The sequence below is a fragment of the Sinocyclocheilus grahami genome, unplaced genomic scaffold (genome assembly GCF_001515645.1).
Source record: "Sinocyclocheilus grahami isolate Dianchi unplaced genomic scaffold, SAMN03320097.WGS_v1.1 scaffold160.1, whole genome shotgun sequence".
In the NCBI taxonomy this organism is placed as follows: Eukaryota; Metazoa; Chordata; class Actinopteri; order Cypriniformes; family Cyprinidae; genus Sinocyclocheilus; species Sinocyclocheilus grahami.
The window spans coordinates 1238943-1256774 of NW_015505339.1; the positions used below are offsets into that span (position 1 = coordinate 1238943).

The 17832-nt window shown below is 36.0% G+C and overlaps 1 protein-coding gene across 1 annotated transcript; it reads left to right on the forward strand.

The window, feature by feature from the left end:
- The first annotated feature begins 3521 nt into the window (after positions 1 to 3521).
- On the forward strand, positions 3522 to 17567 carry LOC107592848 (receptor-type tyrosine-protein phosphatase gamma). The gene is made up of 14 exons (XM_016282413.1): positions 3522 to 3622; positions 4764 to 4846; positions 4933 to 5067; positions 5172 to 5306; positions 6946 to 7118; positions 7219 to 7354; positions 7443 to 7589; positions 8501 to 8594; positions 9055 to 9131; positions 9500 to 9628; positions 9841 to 9987; positions 11657 to 11799; positions 13956 to 14091; positions 15241 to 17567. The coding sequence occupies exons 1-14, from the start codon at positions 3550 to 3552 to the stop codon at positions 15385 to 15387; spliced, it is 1755 nt and encodes a 584-aa protein (XP_016137899.1). The 5' UTR covers positions 3522 to 3549; the 3' UTR covers positions 15388 to 17567.
- Positions 17568 to 17832: the final 265 nt, after the last annotated feature.

A 17832-nucleotide genomic window follows, 5' to 3' on the forward strand; every position in this document is an offset into this window, starting at 1 on the left:
ACTACTTGAGCAGAGAAAAAGAGGGAAGATAGCCGAGCCAAACCCCTTTTGGACAGAGCCCTCCAGGCCCCTGACAAGTGGCTTTGTGCAGCCTGGGCCGAAAAACAAAGCAGTGGCTGGGGTGGCAGCGATCATGGGAGCCAGCGAGAAGAGGAAGGCTGTTGGCTAGGCCTGGACAGGCACAGGGATTATGTGCGCCCCGGGAATGAGTTTTTTAGGGGGGAATAAAGAAAAGCAACTGAAAGGGAAAAAAAGAAGAGGACACTTGGAGAAGTTTGCCATTCAGCTGAAAGCAAGAGAAGCGTGAATGGAGAACACCAGAGAGGAAGACAAATCAGGGTCTGAGAAAAATAGTGGACGACAGGTTTATTTACTTTTTTCCTATAAGTCTTTTTAAAGAAATAGTTCACCCAAAAATGAAAATTTGCTAAATATTTACTCACCCTCTTGAGATGTAGATTAGTTTGTTTTTTCCATCAGAACAGATTTGTAGAAATGTATATCATTCCATCACTTGCTCATCACGGATCCTCTGCAGTGAATGGGTGCCGTCAGAATGAGAGTCCAAACAGCTGATAAAAATATCACAGTAATCCACAACACTCCAGTCAATGAGCAGGAGTCAAGTGTCTCGAGTCTTCTATCCATAACATTGCTTTTTCCAACAGGGGATAAACTTTTCACTGCAGAAATAGTGGAATAAAGTTTGCAACATTAGAGCAAACAACTAGCAATGTTTGGTTCTAAGAACATTCTCAAAACATTAGCCAACCATACTTGTTTGTTTGTTTTGTTAACCATAAAAGTTTTCTTTGCATAAATGGGAATGTTCTGTTTATGTTTGCAGCATTTTCCCCTAATAAGTTGAAAAATTGAAAAATGTAAGTAGAAATGACTGTACTACTGTTTTGAGTATACCTTATATATACCTTATACTGATTTGATTGAATTTCAATTGAAGGCTTAAACTTAAGTTGAAATAGGTGGACATTTTTTTACAGTGTAACTAATAAAAATAAGCCAAGCACAATCGACCATCATATGGAGGATTAAGTTAATACAGTATGTAAGATTGAATTATGTAAGATTTCCTAGAGCATGTCTATATCGCTCTACCACAATAACCCAGATTTTACTTTTCACAACCAAGTAAATTATTCCAAATAACAATCACTTTAACTTAATCTAGGGCTTTTAAAATATGACATTGTATTTATAGATTTGTAGAAGAAATGAATAAAAATGTATGTACAAGATAACATTGCGTGCATTCTGTGACACTGAATTGTACAGTTTAACAGGAACATGCTTCTCTCCCCATTTGGTCAGTACAGTAAACAAAAACGTCTTAACATCATGTTCCTTTAGTTAAAGAGAAACATACGTCAAGATGCTCTCAAGGGTGCACTTGACTTTTAGCCTCCACATCCTGCTCATCCGCTTGATCCATTTATACTCTGTTCTTTTTCACAATCAACTGCAAAGTTGCATTCACAATTCCTAATGCAACTCTTTTTTTTCAATACACTTTTTAACTCAAGGAAGGAAAATGGGTTGCTAAATGTCATGAAAAACTCTTTATAAGTGTTCAATGTAATACAACCAGCATCATACATGATATCACAGGTCGCACATGAATAGAATTGACAGTCATGGACTGTCCTCTCATAAATGTTGACTTACCCTGTGATGTTCTGTGAAGTATCATCTTTGGTCTTCTCAGAATGCTGGTGAGGTTATTTCAGGTGCAGGAAACCAGAAACCACACAGGTGCGTGTGTGTGGATGAGAGACTTATTGAAAACAGCCCCTGGCAGATTTTCAAACATCTTGTGGTTTTAAAGGGGTCATATGATGCTGCTAAAAAGAACATTATGTTGTGAATTTGGTGTAATGCAATGTGTTTATGCGGTTTAAGGTTAAAAAAACACATTATTTTCCACATACTGTACATTATTGTTTCTCCTCTATGCTCCGCCTTTCTGAAACGTGTCGATTTTTACAAAGCTCATCGGTCTGAAAAGCGAGGTGTGCTCTGATTGGCCAGCTATCCAGTGCATTGTGATTGGCCGAATACCTCAAGCATGTGATGGAAATGTTACGTCCCTACCATATTGTGATGCCGTGTACAATGAGCGGAGGCCGGTGGGCTTGAGAACGGCGCGGCAGGCGGATTCGACGAAGGAGCGTCCGGCGGGTTTGCGGAAACCACATGTGACGACTCCGGGCTGGACTCCGCTTCGTCCACGGTGAAAGCCGATCCGGCGATCCACAGAGCGAAGTTGTAGTATTTCCTCAGCAACCAGCACGGATCAGCTCCAGGCATGACGAAGCAGATATCGTCCTCTTTTGGAAGGCCAAACAAAGTAGTTTCGCTTTCACAACGAAACACACAGCGCCTTCACGACATGGCGGCAGCAACAATACTACAGCGAGAATAGGAGTTACGCCTTATTTCTTTGCGTGAACATTTGGGCGGCGTTATGCAAATCTTCCCACATCGTGACATAGACATGTGGGGGTGTGTTTGAACGAGGCGTTTTTGGAGGGCGTGGACGAGTCTTAACTTTTATAAAGAATATCTCTTTGGGTTTGAGACTTTAGTCTTTGCAACTTCAGGGATCTTATCTATGCACGAACTGCTTGTAACACTCCAAAGAGAAAGGAACATTCGAAATTGCATCATATGACCCCTTTAAACAAGCTTGTCCGCACACTCTCAAAACACACAATCAGCTAATGCGCACACAGCCAATTCTTATGTTCTGGTACATCACTTAAACATCTCAACATCTTTGTTGCATGCTGTTAATAGAATGTGTCAAGCGCTCGTGTGTTTATTGAGAGATCTGTTAACAGTCTCAGGATGTTAGCTTTACTGAACCCGCTGTACATGCTTACATGCAAATTAAAAACAGTGTTTGTGGTAATGCACAGCAGTTGTGTATAATACTGTATGTCACATGTATTAGATAAGGAAATATTAGCCTAAATTACAATTAAGCAAAACAATAGATAAAACAAGTAAAGTAAACAAAAAGAGAACAAGTAATTCTAAAATCAATAGATATACTGTTCAAAATTAATATAAAAAGTGTGTATTATATGTATTATCTGTATGAAAAAGTTTTTTGTATGACACTAAATGAAAATGAAATTCACAATGTCTCATCTGTGTGTGTGTGTGTGTGTGTGTGTGTGTGTGTGTGTGTGTGTGTGTGTGTGTGTGGTAGAGGGTGTAGCGCGTCACATGTATTAGATAAGGAAATATTAGCCTAAATTACAATTAAGCAAAACAATAGATAAAACAAGTAAAGTAAACAAAAAGAGAACAAGTAATTCTAAAATCAATAGATATACTGTTCAAAATTAATATAAAAAGTGTGTATTATATGTATTATCTGTATGAAAAAGTTTTTTGTATGACACTAAATGAAAATGAAATTCACAATGTCTCATCTGTGTGTGTGTGTGTGTGTGTGTGTGTGTGTGTGTGTGTGTGTGTGTGTGTGTGTGTGTGTTGTAGGAAGTGCAGCGCTGCACAGCAGATATGAAGATCACATCTGAACACTCCAATCACCCTGACAACAAGCACAAAAACAGATACATCAACATCATAGCCTGTGAGTCTCACTTTATAAAATGCACAGTGGTCCAAAAATCTGAGACCACTTGCGAAAATGCTTCTGTTTTTATCATTTTTAAATTGTAAATAATATGAGTATATGGATTTCATTTAAAATTTAAAGGGATAGTTCACCCTAAAATTAAAGTTCTGTCATTAATTACTCACTCTCATGTCGTCGTAAAAAACCCGTAAGACCTTCGTTCATCTTCGGAACAAAAAATAAGATATTTTTGATTAAGCTTTCTGACCCTGTAGACAACAAAGCAACTACCACGTTCAAGGCCCAGAAAGGGCCTCATGGACTATTTTAACAATGTCCTTGCTTCCTTTCTGGGTCTTGAACATGGTAGTTGCTTTGCTGTCTATGCAGGGTCAGAAAGCTCTCGGATTTCATCCAAAATATCTTAATTTGAGTCGCGAAGATGAACAAAGGTCTTACAGGTTTGGAATGACATGAATTTTCATTTTTTGGTGAACTAACCCTTTAATTAAACATTTACATACAGTACCTTTCAAAAGTTTTGAGTTGGTCCTTTTTTTGTTTGAAAGAAATTAATCATTGTATTCATCAAGGATACATTAATTTGATTAAAAGTGACAGTAAAGACATTTATAATATTACAAAAGATTTCTATTTCAAATGCTGTTCTTTTGAACTTTTTATTCATTAAAAAAACCACGAAAAAGTGTACTACAAAAATAATAAGAAACACAACTGTTTTCAACATTGATTATAATAAAAAAAAGCAGCAAATCAGCATATTAGAATGATTTCTGAAGGCTCGTGTAGCGCTGAAGAATAAAGTTGTGGATTTTTAAATAGAAAACAATTATTTTAAATTGTAATAATAAAAAATAGTTCACAATATTACTGATTTTTTTTGTTTTGGTGCAAATTTCCAGAATTAGGTTTGTCCCCATTTGCTTTAATGACAGCAGCACTCAAGTTTATTCAAAACATGATGATCTTGTTATCTAACATGACTTTAAAAAAGGTTATGAAGAGTGAAGGCAATATTTTGTTTCCACGTTGTTTCAAAATCTTTATATCTGCATGTGGTCTCAGAGGTTATTACTCAACTGTAGCTCAGATATCAGACATGAATCTCACTGGCTATCTCTTGTTCTTCCTCCAGATGACCACAGTCGAGTGAAGCTCAGGGCTCTGGCAGGAAAAGACTCCAAACACAGTGACTACATCAATGCCAACTATGTGGATGTGAGTGATGACTGCAGAACACACTTCTGTATACATAATGACTTGACTGCATGTGATGTATATTTCTGTATCTCTCTCCTCTACAGGGCTACAATAAACCCAAGGCCTACGTCGCAGCTCAGGGTCCTCTCAAGTCCACATTCGAGGACTTCTGGCGGATGGTGTGGGAACAAAACACCGGCATTATAGTCATGATCACTAACCTGGTGGAGAAAGGCAGAGTGAGTTATAACGTCACAACCATTACAATTTCAGAGTCATAAAATAATCGTTTGTTTTTTATGGCCTCTTTAAACGTTGTCCTCTTTTTGTGTGCGTCCTACAGAGAAAATGCGACCAGTACTGGCCGACAGAGAACAGCGAGGAATATGGGAATATTGTGGTGACTCTGAAGAGAACCAAAGTAATGGCGTGCTACACACTCCGCATCTTCACTATCAGAAACACCAAAGTAAAGAAGGTAAACACCTTTTTTATTTCTCCTCTTACACTTCTGCTTCTCTATTGCTGCTGAATTAAACCAAACGTACATCATTACAACACACAACAACACACTGTATGAAATTAACGCTACTGTGAAAAAAGTAATAACATAAAGATCAGTTCAGTATAATTTAACATTTGGTTAAATTATGCAGGTTTAAGTTCTCTTAGAAAATTAAATTACTCTGCAAACACTTTTCCTATCATTAAAATAGCCTAGGAAGCTGGCATGGCATTAAAATGCCAACTAATGACCAACCACATTAGACCAATTAGCACACAATGAAAATGGGTCGTTCAACAAAACAGGTGCCATTATATAACATTTATGTGTTAGAAATGACTTTAGCAATGAATAGCGGGTGCCAACCTTTATTATTTGTTAATATAGAATATTTTTGAAACACATTAACAAAAATCCAATAACTTTTTTTTACATTTTCTTTCATTATTTTTCAACCATTTTTTTGAAGTTCACCTTTATTTTTTCTATATAATTTTAGATGTAGTATATGTAGATTTTAGTTGACAAATATGTATTGTTAAAACTCTTCATTTATGTTTTGTTTTATTTGTCAGTAGCGTAGATCTTAAAAACGATGTATTTTTTAATTATTCAGGTTTTATAATTGAGACTGTTTTATAAAAACTTATTTTATCACCTCATCAAACTTGAAAAGGCACCCATTTCATAAAATAATCCACACAGTCATTGTGCATGGTTTGACCTGCTTTCCTTTACCTGGGAGAAGGATTGTGGCAGGGTTGAGCATTAAAAGCCAGAGGAAAAAATCTTAAGAAGCTTATGCAAGGGCCTGGCCTTCACAGCGTCAGTGAGAGTGATCTGCTCTCTCCATAAAACTCTTTCATAATACATAGAACCTTACCAAGGCCACTGGCAGCAAAGAAATAAGGGTCTTTTTATAGCAGCCACTTAGATATGAGTTTAGATGCCACTTTTTTACAGAAATGAAAAATTCATGTATGGTAATGTATGGTAAAATAAGAAAGCTGACATGCTTCTGTACAGTACTATCACAAACCTGTGCTTTAAATTTGAATGCCAAGTGAGGGTTATGTGAAGATAAGGGGATTGCTCATGTGTTTTTGTGTTTCTTCGCCATGAGATACAATTGCATTTGAGTGTGTACTTTTTTTCAGAAAAAAAAACAGGGTTAAGAAAGCCAGTCCCTGTCGTTTGTTTTGTTTTTTTGCTTTGCTTTGTTTAGCTGTTTTGTTTTGCTGCTTTGTTTTGCTTTTTGCTGTTTTGTTTTGCTGCTTTGTTTTGCTTTGCTACACTTTGATTTGCTTTGCTTTGCTGTTTTGTTTTTGTTTTGCTGTTTTGCTTTGCTTTGCTTTGTTTTTTTTGTGCCTTGTTCTTGCTTAATCTATAAAACAGTAGGAGTATATGTTTGCTGTTTTGTTTTGCTGTTTTGTTTAATTTAGTTTTGCTTAGTTTTTTGTTTTGTTTTGCTCTTGCTTTGCTTTTTGTTTTGTGTCTTGTTCTGGCTTAATTTATACAACAGTAGGAGTCTATGTTGTTCTTCTTTGTCCTTTTATGTTGAAGGCTCATATGTAGTTATAAAACATTCATCTGTTTGTGTGTGTGTTTGCAGGGTCAGAAGGGTAACACTAAGGGACGTCAGAGTGAAAGAACAGTTCTGCAGTATCACTACACTCAGTGGCCAGATATGGGTGTCCCTGAATACACGTTACCTGTGCTCACCTTTGTCAGGAGGTCCTCTGCCGCACAGACTCCAGAGATGGGCCCCATGCTTGTACACTGCAGGTAAAAAAAACACACATGCACACACTTCCACTGGCTGCTTTGATGGCTAAAGAGAGCAATAAACAAACTTCTTTATATGTTATTAATGTGTCGTCTTCAGTGCTGGCGTGGGCAGGACAGGAACTTATATTGTGATTGACAGCATGCTACAACAGCTGAAAGATAAAGGCTCAGTCAATGCGCTGGGTTTCCTCAAACATATACGCACTCAGAGAAACTACCTGGTCCAAACGGAGGTGAGCCACCAGTTTAAATCTGTCCTGTTTGTTGGTGTCATCTAGCATGTCTCTTTACATCTCTGTTTGTCTGTGTCTGTGTGTTTAGGAGCAGTATATCTTCATCCACGATGCCTTGATGGAAGCCATTCTTGGGAAGGAAACAGAGGTGCCCTCTAGTCAGCTGCACAGTTATGTCAACAACATCCTGACGCCGGGCCCAGGGGGCAAAACACGACTGGAGAAGCAGTTCAAGGTGGGGACTATCTCTTTCCTTATGCAAAGTCATTTCAACAAGCAATTTGTCTGCCAGCACTGATTGCAGAACTGCAATGCATGACATTCTCAGCATATCAGAAGAGATTTGATTTTTAATGCATATTTATGCGGAGAAGAATTTTGAACCATTGAAATTGGTTCACTTTTATCGCTTGTTGCTCTATCATTTCATACCCGGTTAGGACACTGTGACTTACAACCCAAGCTTGACAGGTCCTGTGCGGGAAAAATGTGTGATATGTGGCTTGCTTGAGTTTCATGAGTTTATAAAATATTTTATTGAGTCCTGAAATTCTCACTTTTTATGGTTATTTTTGGTTCGGCTTCAATACCTCAATATAAATCAACATTTCATTTTATTTGGTAGGCTACAACTGCAGGACATATTTCCTTCCTGGATTTGCAGTACTTAATGTGATGCATCTTTTTTTGTTTTGTTTTGTTGTTTTTGTTTTGTTTTCTAATAAATGTCAATTAGTTGTTTTGTGTTTTGCTTTGTTTTGTTTTGTTTTGTTTTGTTTTGCTTTGCTTTGTTTTGCTTTTCTTTGCCTTTCTTTGCTTTGTTTTGTTTTGCTTTGCTTTGCTTTGCTTTGCTTTGCTTTGTTTTGTTTTGCTTTGCTTTGCTTTGTTTTGCTTTGCTTTGCTTTGTTTTGCTTTTCTTTGCCTTTCTTTGCTTTGTTTTGTTTTGCTTTGTGTTTTGTTTTTTGTATTGCTTTGCTTTGCTTTGCCTTTCTTTGCTTTGTTTTGTTTTGTTGAGCCCTGAAATTCTGACTGTTCTTAACCTGCAGTTTGGTAGACTGCAACGTTGTAAATAGACAAGTTGTCTTATGTGATGTTTCATACTACTTTGAAATAAAGAAAAAGTAATTAGTTCTACTTTATGTTCAGTTGGTGACTCAGTGCAATGCAAGATTTGTGGAGTGCTTCAGTGCTCAAAAAGAATGCAACAAGGAGAAGAACCGCAACTCTTCTGTTGTCCCATGTGAGTAACATAACCTAATGTAAATATAATAGCACATCCAATTTATTTGTTGTGTATTGTTGAGTAGTTAGTCTGTTTATTTTTTTTTTATTATATAATTTTTTTTTTTACTTGCTACGTGTACTGGCTAACTGAGACTTGTCATAGCACTTGCATATCATTGCAATTTTGTTGATTTTGATTGCTTCCATTGTCCTCATTTGTAAGTAGCTTTGGATAAAAGCATCTGCTAAATGACTACATGTAAAATACTAAATGTATTTATGGTTTACTGTGGTGTCCTGTGGCCATTTTCTTTTCTGGATAAGCTATTTTTAGCTTTTTTTCACATACCTTGGACTTCTATGACAGTTCTTCTAGTATCCAAATTGCAACACCGCTTTCATTTGAGCTAATGAGATCACATCACTGACCTGCTCTCTTACTCTGTGTCCTGATTGGCTGTTTTTATCCCTCTCAGCGGAAAGAGCACGTGTTGGTCTCGCACCGTTGCCTGGGATGAAAGGCACTGATTACATCAATGCATCTTATATAATGGTGAGTTCCCAACACCCCCACCACAACTACATTAACCTGTAATTTAGCACTCAGTGTTCTGGGGGAAACTTCTGCTTTATGGTCATGAGAGTGAACATTTGTGTAATTTTGGTTTTACAGCACCTGTGCACCGGTGCAGTTTTTTCAAATAGTATAAAGGGTTTTATTTATGGTTCAAAGGTGACAGGTCAACGAGAAATAGGCATTTTGAAATTATACACAAACTTCACATTGTCATTTTGCCTTTTTATAACTAAGGATATTATTTAAGTAACTGAATTTAACTAAATATAAAGTGAGGATATATTGAGTCACTTATCTATATGCTACCTGCTTTTGTTTATTATACGTTTCCGCACTACTACTAGGGCTACTACCGGAGCAATGAGTTCATCATTACCCAGCATCCCTTGCCTCACACCACTAAAGATTTCTGGAGGATGATCTGGGACCACAATGCTCAGATCATCGTCATGTTACCAGACAACCAGGGCCTGGTGGGTATTCAAGACCATCTGCGAAGTTACTGTTTGTCTTGAGTCATGTCTTACCTCTAAGGAGGGAAACTCAAGTTAATGTTATAGGCTGTGCTCCTGAAGGTCAGCCGATGTCTTGTTATTGTGGGCAGTGAACTACGGGAATTGGTTGTGAGAGCACTGAATGTCTTTAATTACTCAGCATTGATGCTCACTCACGTTTGTTCCCGCAGGCGGAGGATGAGTTTGTGTATTGGCCGAGTCGAGAGGAAGCCATGAACTGTGAGGCGTTTACAGTCACTCTTATCAGTAAAGACAGACTCTGTCTCTCCAGTGAGGAGCAAATCATCATTCATGACTTCATCCTGGAGGCCACACAGGTCTGTGTCTTTAGAGGGAAAGATTTAGATTCAAACGGTATATAGTATGTACTTAATTATTTGTATTTCATCTAATATGGTTGTATTATTTTGAATAATATTATAATATCATTTATAGCATTCCCTGAGGCCACAAATGTCTGGCTGTAAACTTTTGGATTTAAACTAGATATGATATATAATTAATGATATAAATTTATGTTATATTTTGTTATCTAACTTTTAAAGATATTGTACTATAATTTTTGTCCCACTTTATATTAGGTGGCCTTAACTACTATGTACTTACATCAACAAATAAGTACAATCTATCTATTGTGTTCATATTGTATTGCAAAACACATTTGCTGCTATTGAGGTGGGATACGGGTAAGGTTAGGGACAGGTTTGGTGGTATGGGTAGGTTTAAGGGTGGGTTAAAAGTTTAATTATAAATGTATTTACAGAAATTGATTACAGATGTACTTACATGCAGGTATTTTGTTCATTTAAATCCAATGTAAAAACATGTATTTACACAATAAGTGCATTGTATCAAATTATTAATTTAAATGTAAGTACATAGTAGTTAAGGCAACCTGATATAAAGTGGGACCATAATTTCTATTTATTATAAATATTTAATCACATTTAACAATTTAATATTATTGTATAATTACATTAAGAGAAAGAACCAAAGAAAAAAAGAAAAAATTAGATTATATTTTATATATTAGATTTATACAATACTTTTCAAAAGTTTGGGTACCGATTTTTATTTAATTTTTTTTATGCTCACCAAGACTGCATTTATATATAAAAACAGTATTAAAATTGTGAACTATTATTACAATTTAAAATCATTTTCAGCATCATTACTGCAGTCTTCAGTGTCACATGATTCTTCAGAAATCATTCTAAAATGCTGATTTAATGCTCTTAAACATTTTTTATTAATTTTAATTTTTTTTATTAATTTTTAAATTATTATTATACATATAACATTCATATTTTCTATTTAATGCTGCTTAGTATTTTTGTGAAAACTGTGAATTTATTTGAATAGAAATATTACAATTTAATATTATTGTATAATTACATTAAGAGAAAGAACCAAAGAAAAAAAGAAAAAATTAGATTATATTTTATATATTAGATTTATACAATACTTTTCAAAAGTTTGGGTACCGATTTTTATTTAATTTTTTTTATGCTCACCAAGACTGCATTTATATATAAAAACAGTATTAAAATTGTGAACTATTATTACAATTTAAAATCATTTTCAGCATCATTACTGCAGTCTTCAGTGTCACATGATTCTTCAGAAATCATTCTAATATGCTGATTTAATGCTCTTAAACATTTTTTATTAATTTTAATTTTTTTTATTAATTTTTAAATTATTATTATACATATAAAATTCATATTTTCTATTTAATGCTGCTTAGTATTTTTGTGAAAAGTGTGAATTTATTTGAATAGAAATATTTTGTGACATTACAAATGTCTTTACTGTCACTTTTGATCAATTTAATGCATTGTTGCTGAATAAAAGTGCTAATTTCTTAAAAAAAAAAAAAAATCTGGCCCCAAATTTGTGTACAGTAAATAAATAAATAGATTATATATGTAGTTTATATAAAAGTTCATAATTATAATATCTCTCTCCATTTCTTTTACTTTTTAGGATGATTACGTTTTAGAAGTTCGTCATTTTCAGTGCCCAAAATGGCCAAACCCTGACGCTCCCATAAGCAGCACCTTTGAGCTCATCAATGTCATCAAAGAAGAGGCCATGACTAGAGATGGACCCACTATAGTGCATGACGAGTGAGTAATGCACTTTTATAAAATTAAAAGTGCCTCCTGTAATTTACAATTTGGCTTAGAAAACCTAAATCTTAAGTAAAAACTGCCTCTGGTTTTAGAGGTTGGGATGAGATGAACATTGGTTCAATGACTTCAATCACAATTCACATACCAACCATCTGATATAGTATGTAGCACGTCAGAACTGGAACAATACAACCTTTTTTCATGTTTTGTGACTCGAGGCTTGCATGCTTTGCCAATACACACTTTTTGTACCTAATAGAAGTCTGCAAATTGAGCCAAATGCAAGATGCAGATCTTCTGCAGGAGGAGCATTTGACAGACTAGTATATCTTTAGCTCTAATGAACGTGATGCTAATTAAGTCAGCCATCTTTTTGGAACCTCTTAGGGGTGATATAACAGTAACGTTACACATTTTGAAAAGCTCAATTAGTCCAGCATCAGATGAGGCAATCAGGCCTCATTAACATAATGAATAAACATGAAGGGGCCACTGTTAGTCGTTTTGTTGCAAAATAATGTCTGTTGATATTAAGGAATACCCGTTAAAGCTAATTGGATCACAGCACCTTATGGTGTCAAACAGTAGGAACTGTAATGAATTCTATTCCTATAGACTTAAGTATAGAGTTTATAAATGGAAATGTTGCACTACTGTCAGAGAAAGAAGCAAGAACACAAGATAAGACAAGATGGAAAATGGCCTGTACAAGATGATCTATAAAAAGAAATGTGTAGAAATAGAAAACCTCCTCTTACAGTAAGCAACTGAACCACATATAAAAAAAGCTAGAATTTTGGAATTTGGTGTTTTGGAATCAAATTTACTGTGTAAATTTACTTTATGTAAATAAGAATAACAGCCACAATATTCCAGTGCTATTGATGGGATACCACAAAACATTTACTTTTCATTAACCGGTCACATCACAGGAGAGTGAACTGCCTGTCAGAAATCATTGCACGTCAGCTGTCTTAACCCCGCGGCTTGTGTGCTGCATCATCACTGTGTCTGTCACGTGACTCTGTTGCCCTTTCGGGCTTGAACTGATGGTAAAACTAACGACATTATTAACTGTCTTGATTTTTACTTTGAAAGCTTGACGCTCGTGATTATTGTAAGGGGCGTTACATTTCCATGCATGCTTGTGGTGTTCGGCCAATCACAATGCACTGGGTCAGCTGGCCAATCAGAGCAGACTGCGCTTGTCAAAGGAGGGGCTTTGTTGAAAACGACGTGTTTGAGAGAGGCGGGGCATAGAGGACCTACAATAATGTACAGTATTTGAAAAATTATGTGTTTTTTGAACATTAAAGCATGTCAACATATTCTGTTACACCAAATACACAAAATAATGATCTTTAAAATAGCATCATATGACCCCTTTAAACATATAAAGATTAAATTTTACTTTAGTTTCATGAGAACAACTTTGAGGTTGTACAGTCAAAATACATGTATTTAATATATTATTTAAATATATAATAATATATAAACATATTTCTTCATGCACATTATTGGTCTTATTATGCATGATTTTTTTGGTGAAATAGAAAAATTGTCGTTTTAATCTGTTAACAAAAATATATAAGTAATAAATTATAACTTGCTCTGATTTTTCTTAGCATTTTCAGTAAAAGATAAATGAAAATGTCAACATCTTAGAAGACAAAAGACCAAAATTAGAAATGTTGCCTTAGCATCTAATTGAAATAAAGTACTAACATTTCTAAAACTTAAACTGAAACAAAATAAAGTAATGTTAAATATTAAATAACAAAAACCTATACAAATAACAAAAGCACATAAAAAATATTTACTCAAATTAAAATGAACTAAAACTGAACTAATTCAAAACATTAACAAATATTATAATAGTTTACAAATAATACTAACAAAACACTGTTCTGGCATCCCCAATCCAATTTTTTGAACCCTGGCCCATCACAAAGACACGACTTTTCACAATTTAGTCAATTCCCAAAGAATAAAAAAGTACTGTTCTTCTTTTTTTTTCTTCTTCTTGTTGAATAATATTTCAATCTGACATATGACACATTCAAAGAGGTAAATTAGTTGAACAGCATTTATGTTGACTTTTAAGAGATGTTTGATCATAACAGAGCTATGTATTGTTTGTGTGTGGACAGATTTGGTGCAGTGTCTGCTGGGATGTTATGTGCTCTCACCACACTCTCACAGCAGCTGGAGAGTGATGGAGCTGTGGGGGTCTACCAGGTGGCCAAGATGATCAACCTCATGAGACCAGGAGTCTTTACCGACATTGTGAGTTTTTATACTGAGGTCCATATGCTATACGCAAATATAATGAACTCACCCTTAAACCTAAATGACACAAAAGAACATATGTATGTGTGTGTTTAAAGTTCACCTAAAAATGAAAATTCTGCCATTGATTACTCACCCTCATGTCGTTCCAGGTTAACTTTTTTTTCACGTAGCACTGGTGCTACAGAGGTTGAAAGTTTTGTAGCACAGGCCAAATAGTTGTAGCACAAGTTTATTCACAACCATTTTATTCAGGAATATCACGATTCTTTGTCATGTTGGTTTTACTATTTTGCAAATTGCCTGAGCATTACAGCCAATCTTATTTGTTTCTGAATTAGAACAAATTAGTACCGTGTGGCTACGATTCAACTAAAACATGGAAACTAAGTAATAAAGCACAGCCACGAGTTCATACCCACAGCTCAATTTGTTGCCGATTTAGAACAAATTAGTACAACATAGCCAAAATGTAACTAAAATGAGAGAACAAATGAATCAAATTTGGCCTTAATATCTATCTTTCTGCATTTTTAGTGAAAGGATCCATTTTGTTGATCCACGCAGGCCGTGGTCTAATGGTTAGAGAGTCGGACTCGTAACCCAAAGGTTGCGGGTTCGAGTATCGTACCGGCAGGGATTGTAGGTGGGGGGAGTGAATGTACAGCACTCTCTTCCACCTTCAATACCACGACTGAGATGCCCTTGAGCAAGGCACCGAATCCCCAACTGCTCCCCGGGTGCCGCAGCAAAAACACTGCTCCGGGTGTGTGTGTGTTCACTGCTGTGTGTGTGTGCACTTTGGATGGGTTAAATGCAGAGCACTAGTTCCAAGTATGGGTCACCATACTTGGCCACATGTCATGTCACGTCACTTTGTTGAATCAATTTTAAGTGTGAGCCATTCAGGGCTTCTCACTCCAGTCCAGTAGGTAGCAGACATTCAGCTGCTTCTGACATTTTTACACATCAACATAAAAGCTTAATGTTTTTGAATGTTTCTGCCACCTACTGGACTGGAGTAGGAAGCTAGTATCTACATTTTACATCCTTTTCTAAACACAATTTTTCTCCAAAACAAAACAAAAAACAAGTCCTCTGTGCCCCATTGTGAAGTCATGCTTTATGTCCGCCTCTGTTTTTCAGGAACAGTACCAGTACCTTTACAAAGCTATGCTCAGCCTGATAAGCACTAAAGAGAACGGATCCAGTCCCATGTCCCTGGACAGAAACGGCAGCGTGGCCATGTCTGACGAATCGGACCCGGCCGAAAGCATGGAGTCGCTCGTCTAAAGCCCCCCGAACAGGCGCGAAGAGGCACTTACTCGAACTTTGTAAAACTTCAAGGACTAAGACAGACTTTTTCTGAGGCCTTTTTTGCCAGAACTCTTGGTTAAAAGAATAACCTGATTACTTTTTTACACTGATAAAAAGTTTTTGATATTTATTTTTTCGCCATTTTATGTCTTAATGTTATCCTACTGAACATTTGCACCGACGTTTTTTGAGTTCGCAACAAACGAAACGAAATGAAACACAGTTCTGTCTAGTTTGCACTATGAAAATATCAGTGTTACTGCCTACTCCTGCATCTCCACCACAGTCGGTCTCTCTCACTCACTTTGAACTCTCACTGTCAAGCCCTTATTCTGACATTCCATAATAAAGCTGCTCTCCGAAGCTTTAGAAATATCCTCCACAAGCGAAAAACACTTTCCACGCACACCTCAGACGCTGGAAAAAGAGATTATTCCCATGTCCAACTTGCGAAGACCCACCACAAAGCGTCAGATTCACCGATGAAAGACCGTATGAGCAATATGGATTATGTTCGTTTTGATTTTCGTTTGCTTTGATCATTTCACGCACCCCGAATAGTATATCTACTCATTACGCGTCTAGTTAAACCCATATTTACTTTCGAAAGGTGGTATTAAAACAGCTACTGTGAACTTTTGTATGATTCATATTCTGCTTTTAATATATATGAATATATCGTATATCATGATAACTTGTGCTTTTGTAAATGTTAACTGTCTCTACGAGCAGCCGTCACAGTCTGTGCTCTTGGTCGAAGGATCTGAAGAGCCCGTGACTTCTCTAGCACCCCCTGCTGGTTTGATTTCTCCATTGCTTTACGCTGCAAGCTGCTACTTTTGTCACTTGAGAGTGCAACTCAACATGTAATGATAAAATGCGACTCATAATGTAGGAGTTAATTCTGTTCTCTGCCCACTTCATTTTGTAATTTTTCTACTGCTCTACTTCGTCCTGGGTTCACTGACATAAGCCGTCCCATAACTTTGAGAATAATGTATACAAGTCTCTCGATGCCTTCTGTACAGTCTCATTTCACCTCGGCAGGTGTGTGTGTATGTGTGTGATATAGGTGTGTGTTGTGTTTGGTATTGACTGGTTTTACTAGAAGCTTGTAGACTCAGTCCGAGCATTTCTTCACTAAACCGACCTCTTTTAGTGTCTCTCATTTCTTGTCATTGATTCTCAGATACTGCTAGGAAAAACAGTTACTGTAATATCGTAAACGGTTGTCTCATGCCATACAGCACAAAGGCCTTGCTAAAAAAACATTCGAATCATCGCTTCGAAAACTGGGGACCCGCGATTCATTAATTTTTACCAAAGACTACACTTCAGTCATGAAACGTGAGAACGTTTTTATTTTTAGAATTGGGTAAAGTGTTTTTGGTAGTGACTGGAAAAACAATGTTGAAAATATCCACAGGCAAAATTATGTTGTTGTTTCGTTGTATGTGTTTGCTTTGCATCTATGTTTTTTGTTGCGTTCTTAGTAGTTTTGTTTGTTTCGGTTTTGTTTTTGTCTAAGTTGCTTCGCTGAGCATTTGTTTATCCGACAGGTCACCTTTATTTTTGTTTGGTTTCTTGTTATGTTGCAATGAGAATGTACACTATTACTGATTTCTTTTGATGTGAAGAAGAAAGCTGTTGAATTTTTGTTTGACTTTTGAAATGCTTTCGAAAGTTTGACTATGTTATGCTGTTGAGATGGAGAAGACACACATTGAAGGTGTTTACTCAGTTCATGTCTTGGTTCTCCTAAGAAGGAGGCTGGAAAATGAAGTCACATCTCTCCAACATTTGGGGTAATATTCTGACTTTGCTTGTGCATCGCGTAAGATAATTGGAGCTGCAAGTTGCATAAATCTTTTCTAACATTTTTGTCCTGTGGTATCCCTTTTTTCCTTTTCTTGCATTATTTGTGGGTTGCATTTGCAAGCATATTTGCATTATCATGTTAAGAAATGTACATATCTATTTCTTGCTTCATTAGCTCATCAGTCTCTAAAAGCTTTGTATCCTGGCATATAATTGCAAACTCTCTATTTTCATATGAATCAATTTAGTTTGTTCTTAGTTTTGTGTGTAGTTCTCATTGATGGTTAACACAAAATGTCCCCAAATCCTTCAGAAGGTGGCTGGCATCACATTCCAAACACACACGGCACTGCTAAAACAGGCATTTGTTTTAGTGGATTTTGACTATTTTTACATCTCTGTAATGAGAACTAATATGCTTAATTATTGTGAAAATAATCCTAATGGGGAAAAAAGTATTCGTTTTAAAATATACTTAATTTAATTATATTGTTTTATAATTATAGGCCTATATAATATATTATATAATATATATATAATGAATAATTGAACAAGACAAAAGTCTTGAAATATGACCTTGTTTTTATTTCTAAAATGAGATCC

Bases quoted from the DNA above. Each gene is read 5' to 3' on its own strand.
- LOC107592848 (XM_016282413.1), top strand. From the start codon at position 3,550: ATGAAGATCACATCTGAACACTCCAATCACCCTGACAACAAGCACAAA. The intron at 7,590-8,500 runs GTGGGGACTATC...CTTTATGTTCAG, and splicing joins GACTGGAGAAGCAGTTCAAG to TTGGTGACTCAGTGCAATGC. The intron at 14,092-15,240 runs GTGAGTTTTTAT...TCTGTTTTTCAG, and splicing joins CAGGAGTCTTTACCGACATT to GAACAGTACCAGTACCTTTA.